The following is a 26,500-nucleotide window of genomic DNA, read 5'->3' as shown; positions in this document are numbered from 1 at the left end:
TCCCTACCCTAAACCTCGACTCTCCTAATCCCTTCATCACCATATTCCTCTCCTTTCTCCTATCTTATCTCTCCATTCTTCCCTTATCTCTCTCGCTTCTTTCCATTTCTTTCTTTCTTTCTTCATTTCTTTCTTTCGTTCTTTCTTTTTCCTATCTTCGTTTCTTTCGTTCTCGTCTTTAGTTAGTTCTTTCTTTCTTTCGTTCTCTTTCGTTATTCCTTCTTTGTTCGTCCTTTCTTCTTCCTTTCTTTCTTTCGTTCGTTCTTTCTTTCTTCCTTTCTTTCTTTCGTTCGTTCTTTCTTTCTTTATTTCTTTCTTTCTTTCGTCCTTTCTTTCTTTCTTTCCTTCTTTCTTCCTTTCTTTCTTTCTCATCTCTCTTTCTTCCTTCCTTCCTTTCTTTCTCATCCCTCTACGCCCTTGCTCTGCTCATCTATCATCGACCCTCTTATACTCTCCCTTATCAACTCCCATCATTTTCTCTCTTATCTAAAACTCTTTCTCATAACAATCCCACTCTTTCCCCTCTTCCTAACTTCACTCTCACCTTTTCTACTCCCTTCCTTTCCAAACGGCTCCTCTTTCCTTCTTCAACTCTACCTCCTCTCCCCCCCCCATTCTTATCTTCCTTACTACCCTCTCTTCATTACTCCTCATCCCCGCCTCTTATCTCCTTACGTTATGTAACCGTCCTATATTTGCCAATGTTACGAGTTCAAACCTTTCTGCGTCAAATACGATAAGTAGAACATCGGTGGATACTGAGAGCAGGCCAAGCTCATTGCCCTGTCGCCACCATCAACACCTACACACACACACACACACACACACATACCAACATAATTTGTGGATTGTTTCAGTGTTGTGTTCATGTGTGCATATGCGTGTGTGTGTGTGTGTGTGTGTTTAATTACAATGTGTTTCAAGGCACCTCGTGCCATAAAAAGTTTTCCTGATACATCCTCCTTCATTTGCTATGGCAAAGTCAATTATACAGCCACGTCAAAGTGTCACAACGTACCCCATGTCACAATGACGATCGCCTTAAGGACAAGACCATCTTCTGGATATGTCACAATATACTCTGTGTCACTGCAGCTACAACTTCAATTATATGAATATGTCGGTCTGTCAAATGGTACATTATGTGTGTGTCACAATATACTCTGTGTCACAGCAACTACAACTTCAATTATATGAATATGTCAGTCTGTCAAATGGTACATTATGTCACAGTTAAGTAACTTTAGTGACATGACCATATATCAATGAATCATTTAATGATAGCTATATCTGTGTATCACTGTATCGCAGTATGTGTTCCTTCATCGGAGTGACATGGACCATTTAGCCATCCTTAACTCTGGCCACATCTGGCCCAACTACTCCACATGCTTTATGTTCAAACTGGCCTGATCTGGCCTTTAATACAATGTCATTCCAAAAGTAAACTATCGCATCATCAAAATTTCAAAGGTTTGAGGTCATGTATAATTAATTGAAAACAGTGTGTGGCTGTGTGGTAAGTAGCTTGCTAACCGACCACATGGTTCCGGGTTCAGTCCCACTGCGTGGCATCTTGGGCAAGTGTCTTCTGCTATAGCCCCGGGCCGACCAATGCCTTGTGAGTGATTTGGTAGACGGAAACTGAAAGAAGCCTGTCGTATATATGTATATATGCGTGTGTGTGTCTGTGTTTGTCCCCCTAGCGTTGCTTGACAACCGATGCTGGTGTGTTTACGTCCCCGTCACTTAGCGGTTCAGCAAAAGAGACCGATAGAATAAGTACTGGGCTTACAAAGAATAAGTCCCGGGGTCGATTTGCTCGACTAAAGGTGGTGCTCCAGCATGGTCGCAGTCAAATGACTGAAACAAGTAAAAGAGTAAAGAGTAATGTGTATAAATAAGAATTATACTTGATAGAGTAATCTCAATGCTAAAGGGTTTAGGCTGACTGCTTTCTGCAGTGACTTTGTTTAAAGTGAAGGGGAGTCATGCTTCATCAACCTTACTTTCTAGTCTGGTGGTTCCCAAACTTTTTTGGGCCCCCATTCCCTTGATACCTAGGCCACATTCCTAGTGACAGCACCCCCAACTAACCCTCACAAACATAGACCTCTTTCTGAAGCAAATTCAAAGCAACTATTTCACAAATAAAGCTCATTATTTTGTTGTTTTTACATGAATCACTACCCCATTATCGCCCCACTTTTCTTCAACACCCTCCGTGGAACTTTCCACTGCCACCAGGGAGACAATATCACTCACTTTGGGAATCACTGCCTAGTCCATGACCAGCTTCAGTCAAGCCGACAGGGAATGGTGATAGAGGTAATGGATGACCAACAGGTCTTATTTGCCTCATCTTGCTCTCTGCACTCCACAATGCATTGCTACAGCTACCTTCCCTCTTACCCCTATTGAACCATTAAGGCTTCTTCTGCCGAGTCTGCTGGTTCCAGTCTTCTCATAGACAAGCAAAGAAGCCCTAATATGCTAATTAATCCATAACTAGGACCTTGACAAATGCTACTTCTCCAGAACTGGAATCAATAGTGGCTAAGATGCAGTTCCACACTCCTCAAAACCCTAGACTCCCAAACCAGAGCACTACTTTCAGATGCAGTTTAAAGTCATACCCAGGCCAAGTGTATCCCAGTATAACTTCTGTTATGATACCCTTAATGCCATGGTCTTGTTGATATGTTACAACATAGTTTGTATCATAACTATATGTCTACGTGTCACAGTATATTCTGTGTCACATTAGTGAATATCAATGTTTCAGAGGGATAGAAACTTTCCTCTTTAGCCAAGCCCTCATAAATTTTTTGAACTTCCATTTGAAAAGGGAAGTGAAGGTAGAGAGAAAAGTGCTGCCTCCCAGCAATTTTGTTGTAAAGCTGGTGAATATGGCAAGAACAGTCCAAGTGATCGGGCCTACTCTTTACATGCACCTGCTGTTGACGATATAAAGAGGACACTTGCTCCAGTGGTCAGGCCTTCTTGGTTTTGTGAGGTTTCCACAAGCAACCTTAGGAAATCTCCCTTTTTTGGGGAATCATTCATTGTTAAAATTTATATTTTTCTAGTTTTTTTTACTTTTCACATACCTTTTGTGTTACACCACATTGCATTGTACTGTGCCCAGTAATTTTTGTGAGCCCTTAGGGGTTAATAAAGAAAACATTATTATTATTATTAATTATTTTATTCCTTCGTAGATATCGATGAAGATGACCATGATGACGTATACATCCAGGAAGAAGTAAGTATCTTGCGTTGAGCATTCAAAATCCCATCTTCTTCATTACCACTATTCATTGGTTGATACACATGGCTCACTGGTTTGGGTAGCTAGTATACCATAATAGTTGAAATTTTCAATAAGAAGGACTTACCAATTATTTCACTCTTGAGATAACGAGCAGCCACTTTGTGGTTGTGTGACTTAGATAAACTTAGATATGTTTCGACCAAAGATTGGTCCAGGCCATGTCTAACTTAATAGCACCACCTGATAGGATTATTCGAATCCTGTTTAAGTCAAGTTTTGTTCAAGTAGTGAGTCCTTGTTGGGTGAGTTGTATCCAGTTTTGTTCAAGTAGTGAGTTCTTATTGGGTGAGTTGTATCCAATTATGGGTGGCTTATCTGGTATTCTTTGAAGGAATCTATCCAGACTCTGTTTAAAGTTGATGGAATCCTTTTCCTCTTTGATCTCCCTCGGGACAATGTTAAATAGGGCAGGGCCTGTTGAGGAAAAGAAATTATGTTGCAGTGTACATGACTGGTTAGAAACTGTGTCCAATTTTGCTTCAAATCACATTCTGCTGTCTTAAATAAAGGAGGATAATTTACTCCTGATATACTAAAAGACAGGATGGTCAAAATATTTAAATACCTTTGATCATAGATCAAGTTGATCTGGGCTTATTTAGAGTTAAATACCACACAAATATAACTCTCTCTCTCTGTATATATCTCATCCTCACATCCTTAACTCTTTCTCTCTCTCTCTCTCTCACTGTCTCTTACATTCACACACTGACCAGGAATTAGCATCCATGTCAGTGCTACATAGAAGCACATATGCTGGTGCCATGTAGATGCACCTGGGACGGTCCCCCTACAAGCACCCATGCTAGTGCCACTCAAAAGCACTCGTTCTGGTCCCACATAAAAGCACCTGTGCTGGTGCCACATAAAGGCACACGTGCTGGTGCCACATAAAAAAAACACACCCAATACCTTCTGTAAAGTGGTTGGCATTAAGAAGGGCATCCAGCCATAGAAATCATGCCAAAACTGACATTTGGGACCTGGACAAATCTCTGGCTGGGCAGCTCCTGTCAAACCGTCCGACCCTTGCCAGCATGGAAAACAGGCATTAAATGATGGTGATGATGATGATTTTATTTTAGCTCCAGATCAGCCATGATTGAATAGATTTGTGAACAAAGGCATTCCAATCATGACCATCCTGTTTCTTTTCCCTTGTTGTTTTTTTTTTTTTTTTGCATGATAGGGACTGAATTGTCCAATGCATCTTCTCTTTCCCTGTTTCTTTACCTAACCCCAATTTCTTGCTCTGTTTCTGTCTTTTGTCCTTTTCCCCACAAGTATTTTCCCTCCATGTATGAGTAAAATATATGTGTGTGTGGGTGGGTGGGTGTGGAATGATAGAGGAAAAGAGAGAGAAAGAGAGCTGGAAACAATGCCTTAGCTATATAGTCAGAGAGAATAATAGACACTTTGTCTCTTCCTAATTCTCCCACAGCCACTCTCTCACTCCCTACTTGTGATTTGATCTCCTACTGCTTCACATGAAATATAAAAATACACATCGGAAACGATAAGTGATTTCCCTACAGTCTACTTAAGCTGTATCACTTAAACTATCCTCTGAATTCTACTTGAACTGTATTATTTAAACAAGCCTCTCAACCCTAAAGATGTCCTCTAAACAGTAAGGTGCCATCAAGGTCAAAATAAAGGAAACAGGCAACAGAAAGAATATCTTTGAGCAATGCATGCAATAGGGATTAAATATTCTGGGCTATGGCTATAAATTTAAGGAAATAAGTTCTCTAATTTCACATCAGTTACCTCACTATTTTTATGAGAAAAATATGAATGCCACAACACACCATAGCTTGCTGGCAAGCAGTGCACCTCTTTCATTGTCATATCTATCTATCTATCTATCTATCTATCTATCTACCTACCTACCTATCTATCTATCTATCTATCTGTCTATCTATCTCTCTACCTACCTACCTACCTACCTACCTACCTACCTACCTATCTTTCTATCTATCTATCTATCTATCTATCTATCTATCTATCTATCTATCTATCTATCTATCTATCTATACTTATGTACATACATACATACATACACATACACTCTCACACATTCAAGCATGTGCATATAGTTAAAAGTTCACTTTGCAATCATATGATTATGGGTTCAATTCCACTGTGGGCCCTTGACCAAGTGTCTTTTATGTCCTTGGGTTGACCAATGGCTTTTGAGTAAAGTTTTGTTGAAGGAAATTGTACAGAAACCCATTGCATGTCTGTGTGTGTGTAAATATATATACATACACAAACACACACATAGATACATGCATCTGGAGTATTTCTCAGTAGATGAGTTCAAATCCACCCCTGGCATCAATTTCTGAACAGAATATTTTATTCGACATAATCTCAGTTTACCTCACCATATGGAGCCCTTAACAGACTGACCTGAGAATTTCCATTCTTATAACCCAGTCCAACAGTTACCTGGGCTTACCCATTAACCTTTGTATCAATATTCTGATTCTGTGTATCAGTCAATGTGTAAGTGCATGCGTGAGCGTGAGGTGTATAATAATAATCCTATTTCTTTATTACCCACAAGGGGCTAAACATAGAGGGGACAAACAAGAACAGACATAGGTATTAAGTTGATTATATCGACCCCAGTGCGTAACTGGTACTTAATTTATCGACCTCGAAAGGATGAAAGGTAAAGTCGACCTCGGCGGAATTTGAACTCAGAACGTAACGGCAGACGAAATACAGCTACGCATTTCGCCCGGCGTGCTAACGGTTCATCCATAAAATGTTAGTCTTAGATTGAAGTCTTTGAAAAATTTGAGTGAACATTTCTGACCCTTTGTAACTGTACATACCTAGAGTATTATTAGGAGTAAATCGTCTGCTACCCGATTAGCAGACCTTGGCCAGGCCTCCAACTGAAGTCGTCCTGCCGCCATTTGTCCTCTTATTCCTTCCTCGTCTCTTACCACTCACACTTAGTGTTTTGTTATTATTTAATGATCAAGCACAAATTTGACTGAACATTTGTGACCCTTTCTCAATGTACATAATTAGGGTCACGTTGGGAGTAAAATCGCGTATTCAGCTTGCATCCTGAGTAGCCGACGGTTGCCAAGCTCCCAGCTGAATAAGTCCTATCGTTGTTTACCTACTTATTCCTTCCCGTCACTCACCACTCACACTTGGTGTTTTGTTGTTATTCAATAATCAAGCACAAATTTGACTGAACATTTCTGACCCTTTGTCAGTGTACATAATTAGGGAGTAATTCGCGTATTCAGCTTGCATCCTGAGTAGCCGACGGTTGCCAAGCTCCCAGCTGAAGAAGTCCTATCGTTTTTTATCCACATACCCCTTCCCGTCACTCACACTCACACTTGGTGTTTTGTTATTCAATAATCAAGCACAAATTTGACTGAACATTTCTGACCCTTTGTCAATGTACATAATTAGGGAGTAATTCGCGTATTCAGCTTGCATCCTGAGTAGCCGACGGTTGCCAAGCTCCCAGCTGAATAAGTCCTATCGTTGTTTACCTACTTATTCCTTCCCGTCACTCACCACTCACACTTGGTGTTTTGTTGTTATTCAATAATCAAGCACAAATTTGACTGAACATTTCTGACCCTTTGTCAGTGTACATAATTAGGGAGTAATTCGCGTATTCAGCTTGCATCCTGAGTAGCCGACGGTTGCCAAGCTCCCAGCTGAAGAAGTCCTATCGTTTTTTATCCACATACCCCTTCCCGTCACTCACCACTCACACTTGGTGTTTTGTTATTATTCAATAATCAAGCACAAATTTGACTGAACATTTCTGACCCTTTGCCAGTGTACATAATTAGGGTCACGTTGGGAGTAAAATCGCGTGTTCAGCTTGCATCCTGAATAGCCGACGGTTGCCAAGCTTCCAGCTGAAGCCGTCCTAACGTTGTTTGTCCACTTACTTTCCCCGTCACTCACCACTTTTTTCAATGGTATGTTACTTAAATATCTGGCTACAAAACGATTAAGAAACGAAGTAGGTGAAGTGCATATTAGTGTCAGAAACCGGGTTGAAGTGTAACATTTGCTGTTGTTGCTATCGACTGATGTTGCCTTGATGACTGTCCAGCATTGTTTACAGTGGAAATCACTGAACGACGGGACTCTTCACTGAACAACGGTTGCCATTCAGTGGAAAAGAACAGCACGCCGAGATCATGTGTCGAGCATGCGTTTAGAAGATTGCGTTAGTTGCACACACAATGATTGAAGACACATGATAAAATATCATCGTTTCTTTTTAGTAATATAGACAGAATGATGCTTTATCTCTTTGTTAGAATATTATTCACCACGTCCGCCCTTCTGACGTGATATCATATGATTGTTAATCAGGGAGAACAGATAAAATTTAGGTTGTCTTCACAAATTTCTCAAGCAACCTACCTTCACAAACTACACACACACGCGCGCGCGCGCACCACCGCAATGGTGGAAGTTTGATAATTAATTAAGAAACAAAAAATAAAAACGCCGTTGTCGGTTCAATCCCAATTTAACCCCTTAATGTCCAGATTAATCTAGCAAACGTAATACTTATTGGCGGAGGTAAAGAATTCGGCGTAACCTTAACCCTAACACTAACCCTAACCCTAATCCTAAACCCCAACACTAACCCTAACTCTAACCCTAACCCCTAACCCTAACCCTAACCCTAATCCTAAACCCCAACCCTAACCCTAAATACCAGGTTTGCATATTCTTTACCTTCGCCATGCTTATCTATTCACGTTGTTTTGAATTAACCATGAAATTTCGATGATGTGGTTATTTATTTTTGGAATAACATTGTAGGGTAGGTGTGAGAGCCTGGATCTGGTCAGTTTGAATGTAAACTGGAAGGAATATTTTGGCCGTATTAGCCATTTTAAATGCTAAATAGTGACGGATTATCACTGTGATGTGATAGTATTTTAAAAAGCATTTAAAGATGATTGTATTATTTCTTATTTGGGCGTAAAGTGATAAATCATTACGAAAATGTGTAACGTTTACACTTTGCTTAAGAGCAACGATTTTCAAGCTTTTACCAAACACGGCTCTTTGAATAATTAAGTTTTTAAAAAAAATCTATAATATATAAAAAAAAAAGAAAACTTTATATTCAAATTATTTTAAAACAAACATGAACACACACATTGTACTTGTCCACCGAGGAATAATACACTCGCATTAAAAACAAGTTTTCTAAATACCCCGGTCCTTTTCGAATCCTCTAAAAAAATCACAGTACCCCCGAAAACCCACATGCAATATAACGATTAAAAACGTTAGCTTTAGAGCATGGGGATCTTTTCGGTTTGAACGGTTATTTTTTTCGAGCGGTGTCATATGAAATTGTCACCCATAATTATGACCCTAGTAACGATCTATTGCATTTCAATCTATTTTAGGGGTGGGGGAAGGGTATTTTTTTTCTTCAGAAATGTAAATAAACCCAATCTGTTTCTTAAACGAGGGACGTATTCATACGGCTCAGAATGTAATTTATCTCAATGGACGTCATTGATTGGTTGAAATTGCAGAAATTGAAGAAAAAAAACAACAAATATCTTAGAAACTATAGAATTTTCTCAATAAAGCCAAGAGAAAAAGATGTTTTATAAACACATTCTACCAGTATACGAAGTTTAAAATTTTTTAGTTACCTAGAAATTACGTTAAAAACTGCCGTTCAAACCGAAAAGATGCGAGCATGGACAGTAACAAAGGAGGTTAACCTTTTTTTAGTTGGGAATCCCAACCAACTTGTTGACTTTGGGGCTTCACCCACTTGTTACACTGATAACCATTTTACTGATAACCATTTTAGTAATGTGGAGTTTGGTGGTGTCACTAAATTTCTTACCGTGCTGAACATATTACTATTGTGGCATAAATAGGAACATACGGACTTTGTTATTTCTGTCGTCAATTCGGCTTCAACCTGATTTAGTCTTTGTTTTTCTTAGTGTGTATTATTAAATGTGGAAACAAAGTACAACTAGTTCACATTATGATACCTGCTTTGCACCTTTATCGTAATATGTCGTCGTAATATACGGAGTGTCTTGGGCATCTTTTTCTTTTGGCCAATTTTTCATAGAAAGAAAAGAATCACACTCAATACAAGGTTGGTACTTTATTGACTAGATGGATTAAAAGCAATGTTGATCTCGGCGGTAGCAGAAACGTTAGCACGCCGGCCGAAATGCTTTGCGGTATTTCGTCTACACGACGTTCTGAATGACTCCGCCAATTTGACGCCTTCTCATTATTTGTACAAGAACTGAATTATTATAGAGAAAATTTACCATGTTCTGTGGGTATGCAGGTTTTATGCTGCACACCCAAGTTATATGTCCGGGTAGGGGATATACTGATAGACTGAATTGCTTTTATTTGAAAAAAAAAAAAAAACTTAATCAGACCCAATTGTTGTGAAAGTCAGAATTCGAACTCAGAATAATCAACACTACATGCTATCCTGTCAACCAATCTATTTTATTTGTCATATTTAATCTATTCTGGATGGGTGAACTGGAAAAGGCAACATCAGATAAAATTTGAACATAGGCAAAGGGAGACAACTGCATACCACATCCTATTTGCATAGTACTCTCCCTTTATACTATTCCTCCGTTTTTATAACAAATACTGGGTCCAAATTTTGGCAAAAGTTCCGGGGGAGGGGGGATAGTCGATTTACTTCGGTCCCAATGCTCAACTGGTATTTATTTTGTCGATCCCGAAAGGATGAAAGACAAAGTCAACCTCTGCAGAATTTGAACTCAGAACTTGAAGACGGACGAAATGCCGTTAAACATTTTGGTCGGAAAGCTAACGATTCTGTCAGCTCCCTGCTTTCTTTATAATTAGTATTGGCAAGACTTCCGCCCGTCCCCCCACCCCCAAAACCACCTTTTTCAGATTTTTTTTCTTTTTTCGACACAACCCTTTTCGGCTACGGAGAATACGAATCTGCCAAAAAATTGGCAAAAATGGACATTTCTAAATTACCATCCCCACCCCCATTTCCTTCATTTTAAACTTCTTTCACAATTTTTTTTTTTTTTTTCAAATTATGCGGAAAAATACGGAGATTATGATTCTGAATTTCCCAAAGTCTTTGTAAAATTTTTTTTTAAGAATTTTTTTTTTTTTTTTCTAAATATGCGTAAAAATACGGACATCATGATTTGGACAAAAATTTCAATACATTTCTGTACTTACGGTTTTGAAGAAGCTGGCGGGGAAAGGGGGTGAAAAATTTCACAATGCCGATTTTTGGCAATTTTCTGGAACCTCCATATCTGAAAACGAGGATTTTTGACAAAAAAAAAAAATTACAAAAATAAACAAATTTGGGAGAAAATGGGCGAGGGGATGGTCGGAAGTCTTTTCCTAGTATTAACAATTGCTAGCAATGATAGCCGCAAGACCACACACTGGCGAAGTAGTATAGTCAAAGAAATTCTTCCCTCAATATATCAGGGATGCTTTCTTTGATGCTCCTGAAAGTAAGGGGACATAAAGCTAGCCATTTTCAACATTTTCCTCGATATTTACTCTTTTTACTCTTTTACTTGTTTCAGCCATTTGACTGCGGCCATGCTGGGGCACCGCCTTTAGTCGAGCAAATCGACCCCGGGACTTATTCTTTGTAAGCCCAGTACTTATTCTATCGGTCTCTTTTGCCGAACTGCTAAGTGACGGGGACGTAAACACACCAGCATCGGTTGTCAAGCAATGCTAGGGGGACAAACACACACACACAAACACACACACATACACATATATACATATATACGACATATATACAAATCCACTCACAAGGCATTGGTCGGCCTGGGGCTATAGCAGAAGACACTTGCCCAAGATGCCACGCAGTGGGACTGAACCCAGAACCATGTGGTTGGTTAGCAAGCTACTTACCACACAGCCACTCCTGCGCCTTATATATAAACTCACGGAATAAAATGCTTTATTTTCATTTTTGATGAACGGAAAAAAATATGCTGGCAGAGTCGTTAGCAGACCGGCTAAAATGCTTAGAGGCATTTTATTCCAGCATTACGTCCAGTGTTCCAATTCCGCTGAGGTCGACTGTGTTTTTAATTCTTTCGGGTTCGATAAAATGAATTCTGGTTGAGCACTGGGATCGCTGTAATCAACTAGATTCCATCATAACCACCCCACATAAAAAAAGACGGTGAGCTGGCAGAATCCATTATCCTTAAACATCCCTTATCCAGGGACCTTTTGAGCAGGATGGGCTACTCAACATGAAGAAAATTCTTACCGGGCCCCACCTGTTATGTCGTGCAGTTTATCTTGATATGATATCACCATGTCGTGCACACATGGTTGTGATGCATGCGCCTGGTGTACCCTTATCAGATGGGTAGTCATGATGGGTATATTGGGCTTCATATATTTGTACCCCAGTGTCACTTTGATGGCATGCACTGCTCTCTCACTCAATAATAATATAATAATAATATAATAATAATAATAATAATAATAGTTTATTGAACTGCAATATGTTAATTTTTGTATTTTGTTTCATTTCAGCCTGATTTCGGAGTCATGTTTGACATTGATGGAGTTCTTGCCAGAGGCACTGAACCATTACAAGCTGCCGTTGATGCTTTCAAGCTCTTAACTGATGAAAACCACCAGTTACGTGTGCCTGTGGCATTCGTCACAAATGCCTGCAACCGCAGTGCTGACAAGGCTGCCCAAATCCAAAGTTGGCTTGGTATCGATGTAAGTTCAATTTCACCTACCTTATGTTCAGATATTTTAGGATTGCTCTTGCCCAAAAATACTGGGATAATTACTTGTACTGACTTCATTGATTTCACAGGATAACTGGAAAGCTGGTAGTAGGTTTTGGGCCCAGAACACACGGAGATACTCGAGTAAATACTGAAACTGAACTGACAAGTCATGAGTCCTGGAACTCATAAGACTGGAGCTTAACCCATTTTCCATTGTATATAAGTCTCTAAGATTACAGTACTCCCACCTCCCTGGATGGGGTGCCAGTCCATTGCAGGGTTAAGTTCCTGGAGCTCATTTACAGCTGAGTGAATTGGAGCAACATGAAATGAAATGTGTTGCTCAAGAACACAGCACACTACTTGGTCCAAGAATTGAAACTGTGATCTTACAATCATGAGTTGAACACCCTAACGACCAAGCCATCTACCTTCACTTATACAAAGGTACTTGCTCAGATCTGTAGGTTTATTCTATAGTATATCATTTATATAATATATATTATTTACATTTATATAAATAATGGATATTTCATTTCTCCTTAGCCCTCACGTCTCACAGTTGTTAATGTTTATTTGAGCTGAGTCATGCCCTTCCAATTACTATAGATCCGTAATGCATCTTACAGCTGTGCCAGTCACCTGTATAGGGTAGCTGACTGCTTATTGTGATCATTCGTCTTTTGGTTTCCTCTAGCATTGCTCTCTTTCACAAACCCAGTGAACATTCATATATTTCCGATTTCAAAGAAATTTGAGCAATAGATATAAGACACAAGTTTAAAAAGATTCCCAACAATTCAACTTCTCTGGTTGACTTTAAGACCCCACATTTTAGAGCTCAATGTGCTCCATTTTTCAGGAGCAAAGCCTTTGAATGGGTTTTGTAAGATTTGGATTTTGGAATCTGAGCATAAAGATGAGTAATATGGGATAAATATATCACGATTAGAATTTTTCTTAGGGTGTGTAAAGAGGGAAAGAACCCCCATTAAAATTCTTAATTTCCAATTTTGATGAAATTCAAATCATAAGTATTTCAGTTCATTAGAGAAAATATAAAAGAAAAGTCTAATTCTTCAATTCCATGTGACACAGGCAACGCCGGATATCTCTGCTAGTATATAGAATAAATACACACATTATATGTATGAAATATATTGTATGTATAATGCACAGGCATGGCTGTGTGGTCAAGAAGTTTAATTCCGAACTACTTGGTTCTGGGTGCAGTCCTACTGCATGGCAACTTGGGTAGGTTTCTTCTACTATAGCCCTGGACCAACCAAAACCTTGTGAGTGGATTGGGTAAATGGAAACTGAAAGAAGCTCATTGTGAACGCACACACATGCATGTGTGTGCGTTGGTATCTCCTTGTCTTGACATCTTGTGATATATAATTGTTGTAAACGAGCGTCACTGTTATACTGTTCATTTCCAGTCTTCATCATGTCTAGACATAGGAGAATAATACATTACTTGGAAACAAGTGAGGGTTGTTACATATATCATAAATTATACATAACTTGAACAATTATAGTTGCAGGAGTGGCTTTGTGGTAAGTAGCTTGCTTACGAACCACATGGTTCTGGGTCCAGTCCCACTGCATGGCACCTTGGACAGGTGTCTTCTACTATAGCCTCGGGCCGACCAAAGCCTTGTGAGTGGATTTGGTAGACGGAAAGTGAAAGAAGCCCATTGTATATATGTATATATATATATATTATATATATATATATATATAATATATATATATATAAATCAATAAATGGTGGGGTTGTGTTGACTGCACGTGGAGAAATGATAGGCAAGGAAAAATTGTAAAAAAGCAGAATGAAAGAAAATTTTAATGAAAATTGGTGTGTGGAAAATTTTGAAAAATTGATTAAATATATATATATTAATTCAACCGGTTTTCGTCATAATGTGACTTTTCAAGAATTGTAAAGAAAAATTTTTTTTTTTTAAAGTGAGGAGGGGGAAAAAAGAAAATTACATTGTTTTCTGCAAAAAAATAATAATAAATATATATAAAAATTAAAAAATAGGTACTACGATACATTGTAAAGTCTTTGTGTATCTTGAGTTTAGTGATAGTTCACGAAAAAATTACCTTGAAGTATTGAGATCCAATGGGATTAAATCCATGTGTTGTTTAATTTAATTAAGGGTGCCTCTTAAATATATATATATATATATATGTATGTATGTATGTGTGTGTGTATATGTTTGTGTGCCTGTGTTTGTCCCCCCAATATTGCTTGACAACCGATGCTGGTGTGTTTATGTCCCTGTAACTTAGCGGTTCGGCAAAAAAGACCAATAGAATAAGTACTAGGCTTACAAAGAATAAGTCCTGGGGTTGATTTGCTCGACTAAAGGCGGTGCTCCAGCATGGCTGCAGTCAAATGACTGAAACAAGTAAAAGAGTAAAAAAGAGTAAAGAGTAAATTCAAAGTGAACATAAAACACACACACCTGTCTTAATGATTTCTGTTCATAGGGTTGGTGAAGGGGTACAAACACTGTTATACCCTATTAAACTAATTTTGATGTACCCTTTTTCTTTTGTTATTTTTTTCAGGTGACCCCTGACATGGTGGTACATTCACCAACCCCGTTGAAGATCATGGAAGATTTGCATGACAAACATATACTCCTGGTCGGTCAGGGACCTGTACGAGATGTTGCTCTTGAGTATCCTTTTAATCCCTTGTAATAAAGGGTGTTACGTATGTTCCTTACCCCTTAAGTTGTCATTTCATCCAAGCCAGCCCTGATTGTATAGATCTATGGTCGAAGATGTTTCAGATGTAACTATTCAGTCATTTTTGGGATATGTAGGACTACAGTGGAGGTGCAATGGCCCAGTGGTTAGGGCAGCGGACTCGCGGTCGTAGGATTGCGGTTTCGATTCCCAGACCGGGCATTGTGAGTGTTTATTGAGCGAAAACACCTAAAGCTCCACGAGGCTCCGGCAGGGGATGGTGGTAATCCCTGCTGTACTCTTTCACCACAACTTTCTCTCACTCTTACTTCCTGTTTCTGTTGTACCTGTATTTCAAAGGGCCGGCCTTGTCACTCTCTGTGTCACGCTGAATATCCCCGAGAACTATGTTAAGGGTACACGTGTCTGTGGAATGCTCAGCCACTTACACGTTAATTTCACGAGCAGGCTGTTCCATTGATCGGATCAACCGGAACCCACGTCGTCGTAACCGACGGAGTGCTTCCCTCCCATGTAGGACTACGATATGAAGTGTGGCCTCTCTTGTTTAATCTGGTAGCATTTGATTTTAGGGAGATTTCCCTACTATTTTTAACAAGTCAAGTAATTATTCTTTTACTTGTTTCAGTCAGTTGACATTAAATGATGATGATGATGATGATGATGATGATGATGACGACGGATTTCTTTCAGTTACCATCTACCAAATCCACTCACAAGACTGAACCCAGAACCATACGGTTGGGAAGCAAGCTTCATATCACCCAACCATGTCTTCAACTACGTTGAAGTTGCCTCTTTAGCTCCTCACTAATGTTGGTGTAGGAGAAGTGGATCCATATAATAATAATAATAATAATAATAATTGTGTACAGTGCTCAGGTGCACTACAACTCATCTAAAGTGTATATATAATCAGGTGTAGTTTCGGCGGATTTTGGAAGGCATGAGGGCCTTAAAGGATGCAGTGTCATGGCAGTCAACAACTGACGCAGGCAGTTTATTCCATGCTGCAGCAACTCTGAGCGTGAAGAAATGTTTCCGAAAGTCATGGGAGCTGTGTTGTTTTCTGACTTTGTAGGCATGTCCACGTGTGTTAGACACATGAAGATCAAAAAGGTGTTCAGTGTTGTTGTTGGTGAGGTGGTTGATAACTTTGTGTGGGTGTTTACCAAGTCCGTCGCCAGACGCCGGAGCTTCAGTGAATCCATACTATCTGGATAGTATAAATAGGAATTGCAGAAGTTGTCGCTTTCACAGTTGGGTGTCTTTATACTGATAATAAAACTGGAGTGTGAGTGTGAGTGGAACAAAAATTTTATCTGAATGAAGTAGGAGTTGTAGAACACCAAGTCTTACTGTTAACAGTAAAGGCTACCTATCAGTAAGTAGATACAGCAGTGTGGTATAGTTCACTTTACTGTGTCAACGACCAAGTTACTTAACTATTAACAATAGTGTTTACCTTGCTGTGTGTAGATATCTTAGTAGAGTACAGCTCACTGTACAGTGTCCATAGTCAAGACACTTATCTGTTGATTCCCCAGTGTATCTAGCTGTTAGTAGATACCACAAGTGTGGTATAGTTTACTGTACTGTATCAATGGTTAAAAAATGTAACTATCAACAATATGAAAGTGCTAATTGTGCCTAGGTGCCACTGCCTTGTATAGCTCACTCTACTATGCCTATGATACTGGCAAGATGTAAGGAGATGCCTTAGTAAAGAATAATTCACTGTGTAGATACCATTATATATATATGTATATATAATAATGAAATTATTGTATACAGTGCTCAGGTGCACTACAGCTTGTCAAAAGTGCATATAAAGCATATGCAGTAATGTACAAATGTCTGGAAAGTGAACAGTGTATGAGTCAGATACATGCTTGCATGTGTATGGAGGGGAGAAAATCAGGTGTAGTGTTGGCGAATCTCAGGAAGTATGGAAGTTTTGAAGGATGCAGTGCTCCGACAACTAACAACTGATGCTGGCAGTTTGTTCCATGCTTCAGCAACTCTTAGCGTGAAAAAATGTTTCCGAAAGTCATGGGTCTGTGCTGTTTTCTGACTTTGTAAACAAGTCCATGGGTGTTAGACAGGTGGAGTTTGAAAAGCTGCTCAGAGTTATTGTTTGTACAATGGTTGATAATTTTATGGGGTCTGCCAAGTCAGCTGCCAGATGTTGGAGTTTCAATGTATCCATGCCCAGGGAAGTAAGGTGTTCAGAATACTTCACCATTGGCATTCCAGTAACTTAGTTGTAACAGGTACCACCATGCTATATAGTTTAGTGCACTGTGGTTAAGACATTTAACCACAATACTCGTGTATTCTTAATTATTAAGGGTACAAGAGCTATATTGTTTTGCAAGAGACTCATCAGTATGAAATGTGTTTGATATTTTGTTCATCAAGCATTATGAAAGAGAAGAGAATAAATCAATAGATTTATTCACAGGATATAATCATCCCTACGGTTGTCATTGACAACTTAGAATTACTGTCAGCCATCTTTCACTCATTGTTTGTAAGAAAAATGATTTGAAATCATTGTTTATAACGTAGACATAGTGTCTCTTTCCTTCTTCTCTCCTCCCTCTCTTATATTAATGGGATTTGAAACTGTTACTGTGTTTGAGCCATTCTCTTTAGCTTGTGTATGATAATAAACACTTTATTTTCACATTTACAGTTTTTTTTCTTCTCCATGTGAAAAATTAAAAATAAAATTACACATCTAAGGGCACAAAAATCCAGCTTGTTCTAATGCCAACTGACCTAGGGCAGTCATGAAAATCAGTTAAACTTGTTCATGAATTAAATAGTTGGGTGGTGATTAATCCAGTCTTTGTTTTTGTATTAAATGGATAAGATTTAAATCTACTTCTTAGGGTACAAGTCTTTCATGATTAACTTTGCATGATAGGTAAACTAAGGTCAATGCTTACCCTGGCACCTAAAAAAAGCACCATCCGTACGTGGCTGATGCCAGCGCCGCTTTGACTGGCTTCTGTGCCGGCGGCATGTAAAAAGCACCTACCAATCATGGCCGTTGCCAGCCTCCCCCGGGACCTGTGCTCGTGGCACGTAAAAAGCACCATCCATACATGGTCGATGCCAGCGCTGCCTTGACCGGCTTCCGTGCTGGTGGCACGTAAAGAGCACCAACTGATCATGGCCGTTTCCAGCCTCCCCTGGCACCTGTGCTGGTGGCACGTAAAAAGCATCCACTACACTCACAGAGTGGTTGGCGTTAGGAAGGGCATCCAGCTGTAGAAACACTGCCAGATCAGACTGGAGCCTGGTGCAGCCTTCTGGCTTCCCAGACCCCGGTTGAACCAACCAACCCATGCTAGCATGGAAAACGGATGTAAAACGATGATGATGATGATGATGATGTAGAGAGACACAGACAAAACTTCATAGACTCATAACTAATGAAATAATAACCTCAATAATCCCATCCACTCTGTCAGTCACTCCTCAACAGTTGTGTTACATAATATTTATCTTGTAACTGTTTCGTTCACATTTATCCTTAACCCTAACCAGACTTGGCTTCACAAACTACTGCCTTTTAGATGACATCACTGATGCTTATCCACTTTTGGACATGGTAAACCATGAAAACAGAAAAGCTGTTGTAAGTATCTTTGCTTGTATTACTTCATGTTAGTCTTTTAACCCTTTCATTACCGTATTTATTTTGGGGTGCTCTGTGTCTCTTTCAATTACTTTAAATATAACAAAGAATTTAGTAAAATAACTTAGTCATCATTCAGCTAGTTTTGGGAACATAAATTGTGACTAAAGTTTGTTGGAAGATTTTAATTCAAAACTTATGTAAACAAGACATTTGTACTGCAGGGTCAGAGCTGGTTTTGGCCGGGTTGGTAACGAAAGGGTTAAGAATTGTTTCTCTATTATATATTTTAACCCTTTTGTTACCATATTCTGTTGAGATACTCTGTATTTCTTTCAATTACTTTAAATATAACAAAGAATTTAGTAAAATAACTTAGTTATCATTCAGCTAGTTTTGGGAACATAAATTGTGACTAAGGTTTGTTGGAAGATTTTAATTCAAAACTTATGTAAACAAGACATTTGTACTGCAGGGCCAGAGCCGGTTTCAGCAGGGTTGGTCATGAAAGGGTTAAATCACTTATTTATTCATTCATTCATTGTTGAAGATTGAGTTTTTCTCTGTTGATAAGACAAGATATACTTTATATATTTATTTTTTTTTTTCTCCTTGAGCAGTAAGGAAACCTCCTTGTTTCCATACTTCCATAGATCAGATGATCAGGTCTGGTTTTAACCCTTTAGTGTTCAGATTATTCTGTCAAATGTGATGTTTGTTTATTCACATTGTTTTGAATTAATCATGCATTATCTTTATTGTTTAGATATTTCAGTGATGTGATTTTTTAGTTTTAGAATGACATGGTAGGGCTGAGGTGAAAGGCGTGATCTGGTCAGTTTCAATATAAAACAGGTTAAATATTTTGGCCGGATATGGCCGGTTTGAATGCTAAAGGGTTAAGCCAATTTGACAGATTTGTTCAAATTGGGTCCCAATTGCAGATATAGACATTTTGTTTTTATAACTTCAGTTTTTTTTGCTGAGATTGCTGGGTCTTCTTGAGAACTCTTTATAACATCTCTGAAGTCTGAGAAAACTCGAGTGTGATGGGATGGAGTTTAGAGCAAAAATCAGTTCAGTTATAACTGTGTGTGCTGTGGGAGAGAATCCCAATGATTGTGGTACAGGTAACTGTTAGGAAAGGAATATAAAGTATATTGGAATGTTGTAAATAAAGGAAAAAGAGAGTGAGACAGGTATGGACGAGATGAGCAAACAGAGAGGATAGTGGCAGGTGGAAAGAGGAGAGGGCCTTGTGCACATGTTTGAGTGGAGCATACTATACTCTTTACTCTTTTACTCTTTTACTTGTTTCAGTCATTTGACTGCGGCCATGCTGGAGCACCGCCTTTAGTCAAGCAACTCGACCCCGGGACTTATTCTTTTGTAAGCCCAGTACTTATTCTATCGGTCTCTTTTGCCGAACCGCTAAGTAATGGGGACATAAACACACTAGCATCGGTTGTCAAGCAATGCTAGGGGGACAAACACAGACACACAAAAACACACACGCATATATATATATATATATACATATATACGACGGGCTTCTTTCAGTTTCCGTCTACCAAATCCACTCACAAGGCTTTGGTCGGCCCGAGGCTTTAGTAGAAGACACTTGCCCAAGGTGCCACGCAGTGGGACTGAACCCGGAACCATGTGGTTGGTAAACAAGCTGCTTACCACACAGCCACTCCTGCGCCTATGATGAATTTTTAGTATATCATAGTAGCTAATGGCGGAGCCTCAGGCTCTCAACACATTTTCGTTGGGACTGGAGTACTACACAAACCATAAAGCATCAATCTTTTGCTTTTGGAAAGTCGGGGACCCTTCTGACAATTTTGTAATTGGGCCCCACACCTCCTAGTGCTGGCCATGGTGGTGGATTATTAGTTTTTGGAATAGTTGTTTATACTACTAAATGGAGTCCTATCTTCTTACAAAACACTCAAAAATGGATGAGATGTTTTATTCTTTGTTTGCTTTTGGAACAACTATTTATAATGACTAAATGAAGTCCTTCCTACCACAACATACTTTTTTTTGTTGGAACAGTTGTTCTTATGACTGATTCCGCAGAACAAGCAGAGTTAAGTACTTTGTCCTTAGGGCACAACACAAACACTGTAAAAGTCTGAACTCATGTTAAAGTAGTTAGTGTATATGTATATGTACACTAACTACTTTTCATTCCTTTCGAAAATTTATCCTTATTTGGTGGTTTTGAGTTTTCTACTGCTCTTTCTAGCACAACACTTTCCAATTTGAAGCATCTTAGTGTATTTATATATATATATATATATATATATATATATATCTATATATATATATATATATATATATAATCAAAAGATAAAATTAATAATGTGGAAAATGTATCGTTATGACCTAAACTCATCTCAGCTAATCAGACACAAAAAAAAATTAATACAGGAACAATTAACAATCATTTCTGACCTCTTTAAGAAAGAGTTACCTCCCTTGTAATTCTTTTCTCTATGCACGTACACGCACGCACACATACACACACACACACACACACATACACACACACACACACACACAGCCGATAGTTTACCTTCATAAATTATGGTCTAACTTAATAAACTGTGATCTAATTTTAATAGCTCGTGGTTCAATTTAATAAGCTGTCATCTGACTTAAGAAATGGCAGTCAGAATTTAGGAACTGTGGCCTAACTTTGTAAACCACGGTCTTATATTTTTACTCAGCGATCTTAATCTATAATCTGTGGTTCTTACTTTATTTGGTATGAGACGATTTGCTACAGCCGTTTCGTCACCGCCTCTTAAACATTGCTGACTCGATGCTGACTTATTTGACTTCAGACTTTTTAATGTTGCCCTTGTTCTTTCTTGTCTTCCCTCTCCATTTCTCTGTCTCTTTCTGTGTCTCTCTTTCTCTGTTTATGTGTGTGAACATATTTCAATCAAACCAAATCAAAATAGATGAACATCAATGGAATTTGTATCTTTGTGGTACCAGTGCCGGTGGCACATAAGAAAGCCATCCGAACGTGGCCGTAGCCAGTACCGCATCGACTGGCCTCCGTGCTGTGGGCACGTAACAAACACCATCCGATCGTGGCCGTTCGCCAGCCTCGTCTGGCACCTGTGTCGGTGGCACATAAAAAACACCATCCGAGCGTGGCCGTTCGCCAGCCTCGTCTGGCACCTGTGTCGGTGGCACATAAAATCACCCACTACACTCTCGGAGTGGTTGGCGTTAGGAAGGGCATCCAGCTGTAGAAACACTTCCAGATCTGACTGGAGCCTGGTGCAGCCTTCGGGCTCCCCAGACCCCAGTTGAACCGTCCAACCCATGCTAGCATGGAAAGCGGACGTTAAACGATGATGATGATGATGATGATGATGTGTCTTTTTCTGAACTGTGTTCAATTAATAAATTGTAATCTCTCTGTCTGTCTGTCTCTCTCTCTCTCTCTTGCCTTTCCCTTTCTCTTTTTCCTCTTCTATCTTTTTTCTCTTTTTGTCTGTCTACCTGTCTCTCCTTCTTTCAGCCTGTATATGTATATTTCTGTGTGTGTGGGGGGTGGGGGGTGTCCCTCCACTGCCAAAAAGTACTGCTGTAAAAATAGGTTGAATGTCCAATCAGTAACTCTAAACCATCGGCGTCCAAACATCTGCAGCCACTCATTTCATTTCATACTTTCATCATCATCGTTTAACGTCCGTTCTCCATGCTAGCATGGGTTGGACGGTTCGACCGGGGATCTGGGAAGCCAGAAGGCTGAACCTGGCCCAGTCTGATCTGGCAATGTTTCTACAGCTGGATGCCCTTCCTAATGCCAACCACTCCGTGAGTGTAGTGGGTGCTTATACTTTATATATGTTAAAGTTACATTATTTACATTTGACGGATATTTGTCCTCATCTCTTGAATACAGAAGTATATTAAAGTTATAACCTACTTATCTATTTCAGTCTCGTGGTTATGTGGAGAAAGATTTCCCTCCCGTTGAAGGTGCGTTGAATATTTTCCTTTTAGTTCACTGTTTCAGTGATTATTGGGGAATGAAATAAATTTGATATTTTGAGGTCCAGGTTCTGGTTTCACCTTCTTTAATTGTAGGGTAATTAAAAAATGTATTCTTATCTTTTAACATTTAGTTGTTCCAGTCATAGGACTTTGGCCATGCTGGGGTATTGCCTTAAAGGGTTTAGTTGAGCAAATCAACCCTTGTATCTATTTTCTAATCCTGTCCTTATTCTATTGGTCTCGTTTGTTGAACTGCTAAATCGCAGGGATGCAAACAAATCAACAGTGGCTGGTTGTCAAATGGGGGAGATAGGATGAATATAAATACAAAGACACACACACACACACACACAGTGGGCTTCTGGTAGTTTCCATCTACCAAATTCACTCACTAGACATTCATGGACCCAAGTCTTTTGTATTTTGATTTCTTGGATTGTAGCCTTAATCTGTCATCTGTTAAACATTCCCACTTTGTCTGTGAGTGCCTCAAGTAGAATTCACTGTGTTATTAAGCATTTAAACCGGGTCTCTGGATTAAGGACAATTTAATAATGAAATTATTGTATACAGTGCTCAGGTGCACCACAACTTTAAAACCTTTACAAAGAGCCTCAGGCCAAGATTGAACCTTTGTTAAAGAGGTTCAGGTGTTGTTGTGTCCATGTCTTTACCCACAAGACCATTGAGACAACAATTTCCTTCCTCCAACTAATCTTAAGACTCCAGAAAACATAAAAGATACAAATAAAAGGGTAATGGGCACTGTCTTTCCCTCCCTGAGGTAAACCCCACCCCTCTGTACTGGAATTCTGGACCATGAATAATTTGCTCCTATGAACTTACGTAACCAATATTGTCCCTTAACTTCTCTTTGCCGCTATTATCCTTTAAATGTGTATATGTTCTCCATGTTACAGCTATTATCCTGCTCGGTGAACCTGTCAAATGGGAATCCTACTTGCAAATAATTGTTGACCTGTTGCTGACTGGTGGCAAACCTAACAATGCAATGAGTCCCAACAGTGAAGTTGAACAGATTCCAGTCATTGCCTGCAACATGGACCTCACATTTATGCACAAAGCCAACATGCCAAGGTAACCAACTTTCATTGTTTCTCATCTGAGATCATTCTACTGGTTTATCATCATCATCATCATCATCATCATCATCATCGTTTAACGTCCGTTCTCCATGCTAGCATGGGTTGGACGGTTCGACCGGGGATCTGGGAAGCCAGAAGGCTGCACCAGGCCCCAGTCTTATCTGGCAATGTTTCTACAGCTGGATGCCCTTCCTAACGCCAACCACTCCGTGAGTGTAGTGGGTGCTTTTTACGTGCCACCTGCACAGGTGCCAGGCGAGGCTGGCAACGGCCACGGTCGGATTGGTGTATTTTATGTGCCACCGGCACGGAAGCCAGTCGAGGCGGTGCTGGCATTGGCCACGAGTCGGATAGTGCTTTTTACGTACCACCAGACCAGGGATCCTGGCTGGTTCAATTCGATTTCGATTTCGGTTTATATTGTCTTTAATTCTGTCAAAGTCCAACATTCCATACTTTCTAGACTACATACAGTCATTGAAAAGTGGTGAGCTGGCAGAATCGTTAGCACACCGGGTGAAATGCTTAGCGGTATTTCGTCTGCCGTTAGGTTCTGAGTTCAAATTCCGCCGAGGTCGACTTTGCCTTTCATCCTTTTGGGGCTGATAAATTAAGTACCAGTTATGCACTGGGGTCGATGTAATCGACTTAATCCGTTTGTCTGTCCTTGTTTGTCCCCTCTGTGTTTAGCCATTGACTTTATTCCATGTTTTTCCATATAATTCTTTTATTCCATTCTTTATTCTAATATTCTAAGTGAAGGCTAAGTGGTTAGGTTTTTGGCTCACAATTGTAAGGTTGTGAATTCAATTCTCGACAGTATGTTGTGTCCTTGAGCAAGACACTTTATTTCACATTGCTCCGGTCCACTCAGCTAGCAAAAGTGAGCAGTATCTGTATTTCAAAGATCCAGCCTTGTCACAATCTGTGTCACACTGAATCTCTCTGAGAACTACATTAAGGGTATGGATGTTGTGAGTCCTCATCCCTTTCTACAGCTGAATGAACTGGACAACATGAAATAAAGTGTCTTGCTCAAGAACACAACACACAGCCCAATCTGGGAATCAAACTCACTACCTCATGACTGTGAGCCAAATTCTCTAACTCACTGAGCCAGGTGCTTTCACTTGGGATCTGTAGTCCAATGCTTAACACCTTATACTCATATAACAAACTAGCAGTATCGCCTGGCGTTGCTCAGGTTTGTAAGGGAAATAACTATAAAGCATTTTTAGAGAGTTATAGCCAAAAAATAGCAAAAAAATGGAAAAAAAAAATTATGGCAAATTTTTTTTTGAGAGTTAAAAAAGTCGAGTTGCGTCCCCTAGACAGTCTGTGGTTTGTGTTTCTGATTCTCGACCCCATGTCGAATTTATCGATTATTTTCAGAACTGGGTGAACTTTTCAAAATTTTCGCTGCGTTAGTTTTGAATTATGACATTGGGCTATGTGTGTGTCAAGTTTCATCAGAATCGGTTGAGAGCCGTGGTCAGGGTGAGGGTACAACCTGACAGACACACAGACACACAGACAGACAAACTGCCGTTTATATAGAGAGAGATGAATGTTTGACTGGAATTTCAATAAAAATTTTGCTTTTTTTTTCCCACCTCAGATTTGGTCACGGAGCATTCCTGGTTTGCTTAGAAGCTCTTTACAAGGTTAGTTATAGTAAATCTTTGTTAATTTTGTTTAGCCTACATGATACTGAGTGTACGAATTTAGAGTCTCAGGTGCAATTCTTGAATTGGAGATTCAATATTTGGCAAATTTGTATGAATTGTAAGAGAAGGATCACTTGAATGTGTCTTTCTATCAAACATCACTAAACACTAAAATATAGTGAAAAGTTATTTTACAATTACATACATACTGTTGTGTCTGGGGAGAGTCATTCTCGTTTAGTGCCTTATAATTTAACACACTCACCGGTAAAATTTCCACTCATTTACTTATTTATTTTCTAAAATTTTCATTGCATCTTGCAACTTTTTCAATAGTTGTCAACTCTTGCAAACCAAGTCCAAAAATAAAATTATCATTATTATAATTACAGTAAAAAGTTTTATTATTATTATTATTGGCAGAATTGTTAGCACGCAGGGTGAAATACTTAGCGGCATTTCGTCTGTCTTTATGCTTTGAGTTCAAATTCCGCCGAGGTCAACTTTGCCTTTCATCCTTTTGTGGTTGATAAATGAAGTACCAGTTGCATACTGGGGTTGATCTAATCGACTGCTTCCCTCCCCCAAAATTTCGGGCCTTGTGCCTAGAGCAGAAATTATTATTATTATTATTATTATTATTATTATTATTATTATTATTATTATTATTATTATTATTGAGTGAGAGAGCAGTTCATGCCATCAAAGTGACACTGGGGTAAAATATACGAAGCCCAATATACCCATCATGACTACCCGTCTGATAAAGGCACACCAGGCACATGCATCACAACCATATGTGCGCAACATGGTGATCATTATTATTATCTTTATTATTATCATTATTATTATCATTATTATTATCATTATTATTATTTTTATTATTATTATTATTGTTATTTATTATTATATATTATTATTATTATTGTTGTTATTTATTATTTATTATTATTGTTATTATTATTATTATTATTATTCGTCTGTTACAGAAAATCACTGGGAAAGAACTAGAATACAGCCGACTGGTTGGTAAACCTTGTGAGATACAATATCGCTATGGTGAACATGTAGTGAACACTGTCAGAGAAAAGATTGGATTCACCACACCAATCAAGAAGCTCTACTTTATCGGGTAAGTAATTGATCTATTCAAATTGAGTTATCATTGTCATACAGCCCACACTCAC

The 26,500-nt window shown here is 39.0% G+C and overlaps 1 protein-coding gene and 1 long non-coding RNA gene across 2 annotated transcripts in view; both read left to right on the top strand.

Moving 5' to 3' along the window:
• Positions 1–26,500, top strand: part of LOC115210840 (haloacid dehalogenase-like hydrolase domain-containing 5) — a 36,699-nt gene that overhangs the window by 7,265 nt on the left and 2,934 nt on the right. The window contains exons 2-9 of the mRNA XM_029779594.2: positions 3,222–3,265; positions 11,927–12,121; positions 14,722–14,834; positions 18,424–18,514; positions 22,486–22,525; positions 23,461–23,638; positions 25,265–25,310; positions 26,303–26,445. Coding sequence (XP_029635454.1) covers positions 3,222–3,265; positions 11,927–12,121; positions 14,722–14,834; positions 18,424–18,514; positions 22,486–22,525; positions 23,461–23,638; positions 25,265–25,310; positions 26,303–26,445 — 850 coding nt within the window. The remainder of the gene's footprint in view (positions 1–3,221; positions 3,266–11,926; positions 12,122–14,721; positions 14,835–18,423; positions 18,515–22,485; positions 22,526–23,460; positions 23,639–25,264; positions 25,311–26,302; positions 26,446–26,500) is intronic.
• Positions 26,452–26,500, top strand: part of LOC118762846 — a 1,145-nt gene continuing 1,096 nt past the window's right edge. Inside the window, exon 1 of the long non-coding RNA XR_004998590.1 lies at positions 26,452–26,500. This exon is cut by the window's right edge and continues 619 nt beyond it. This is a non-coding gene — a long non-coding RNA (uncharacterized LOC118762846).

This window comes from Octopus sinensis, linkage group LG4, assembly GCF_006345805.1.
Source record: "Octopus sinensis linkage group LG4, ASM634580v1, whole genome shotgun sequence".
Lineage (NCBI taxonomy): Eukaryota > Metazoa > Mollusca > Cephalopoda > Octopoda > Octopodidae > Octopus > Octopus sinensis.
Note: the sequence above shows the minus strand (reverse complement) of the source record. Positions and strands in the feature narration are given on the sequence as shown.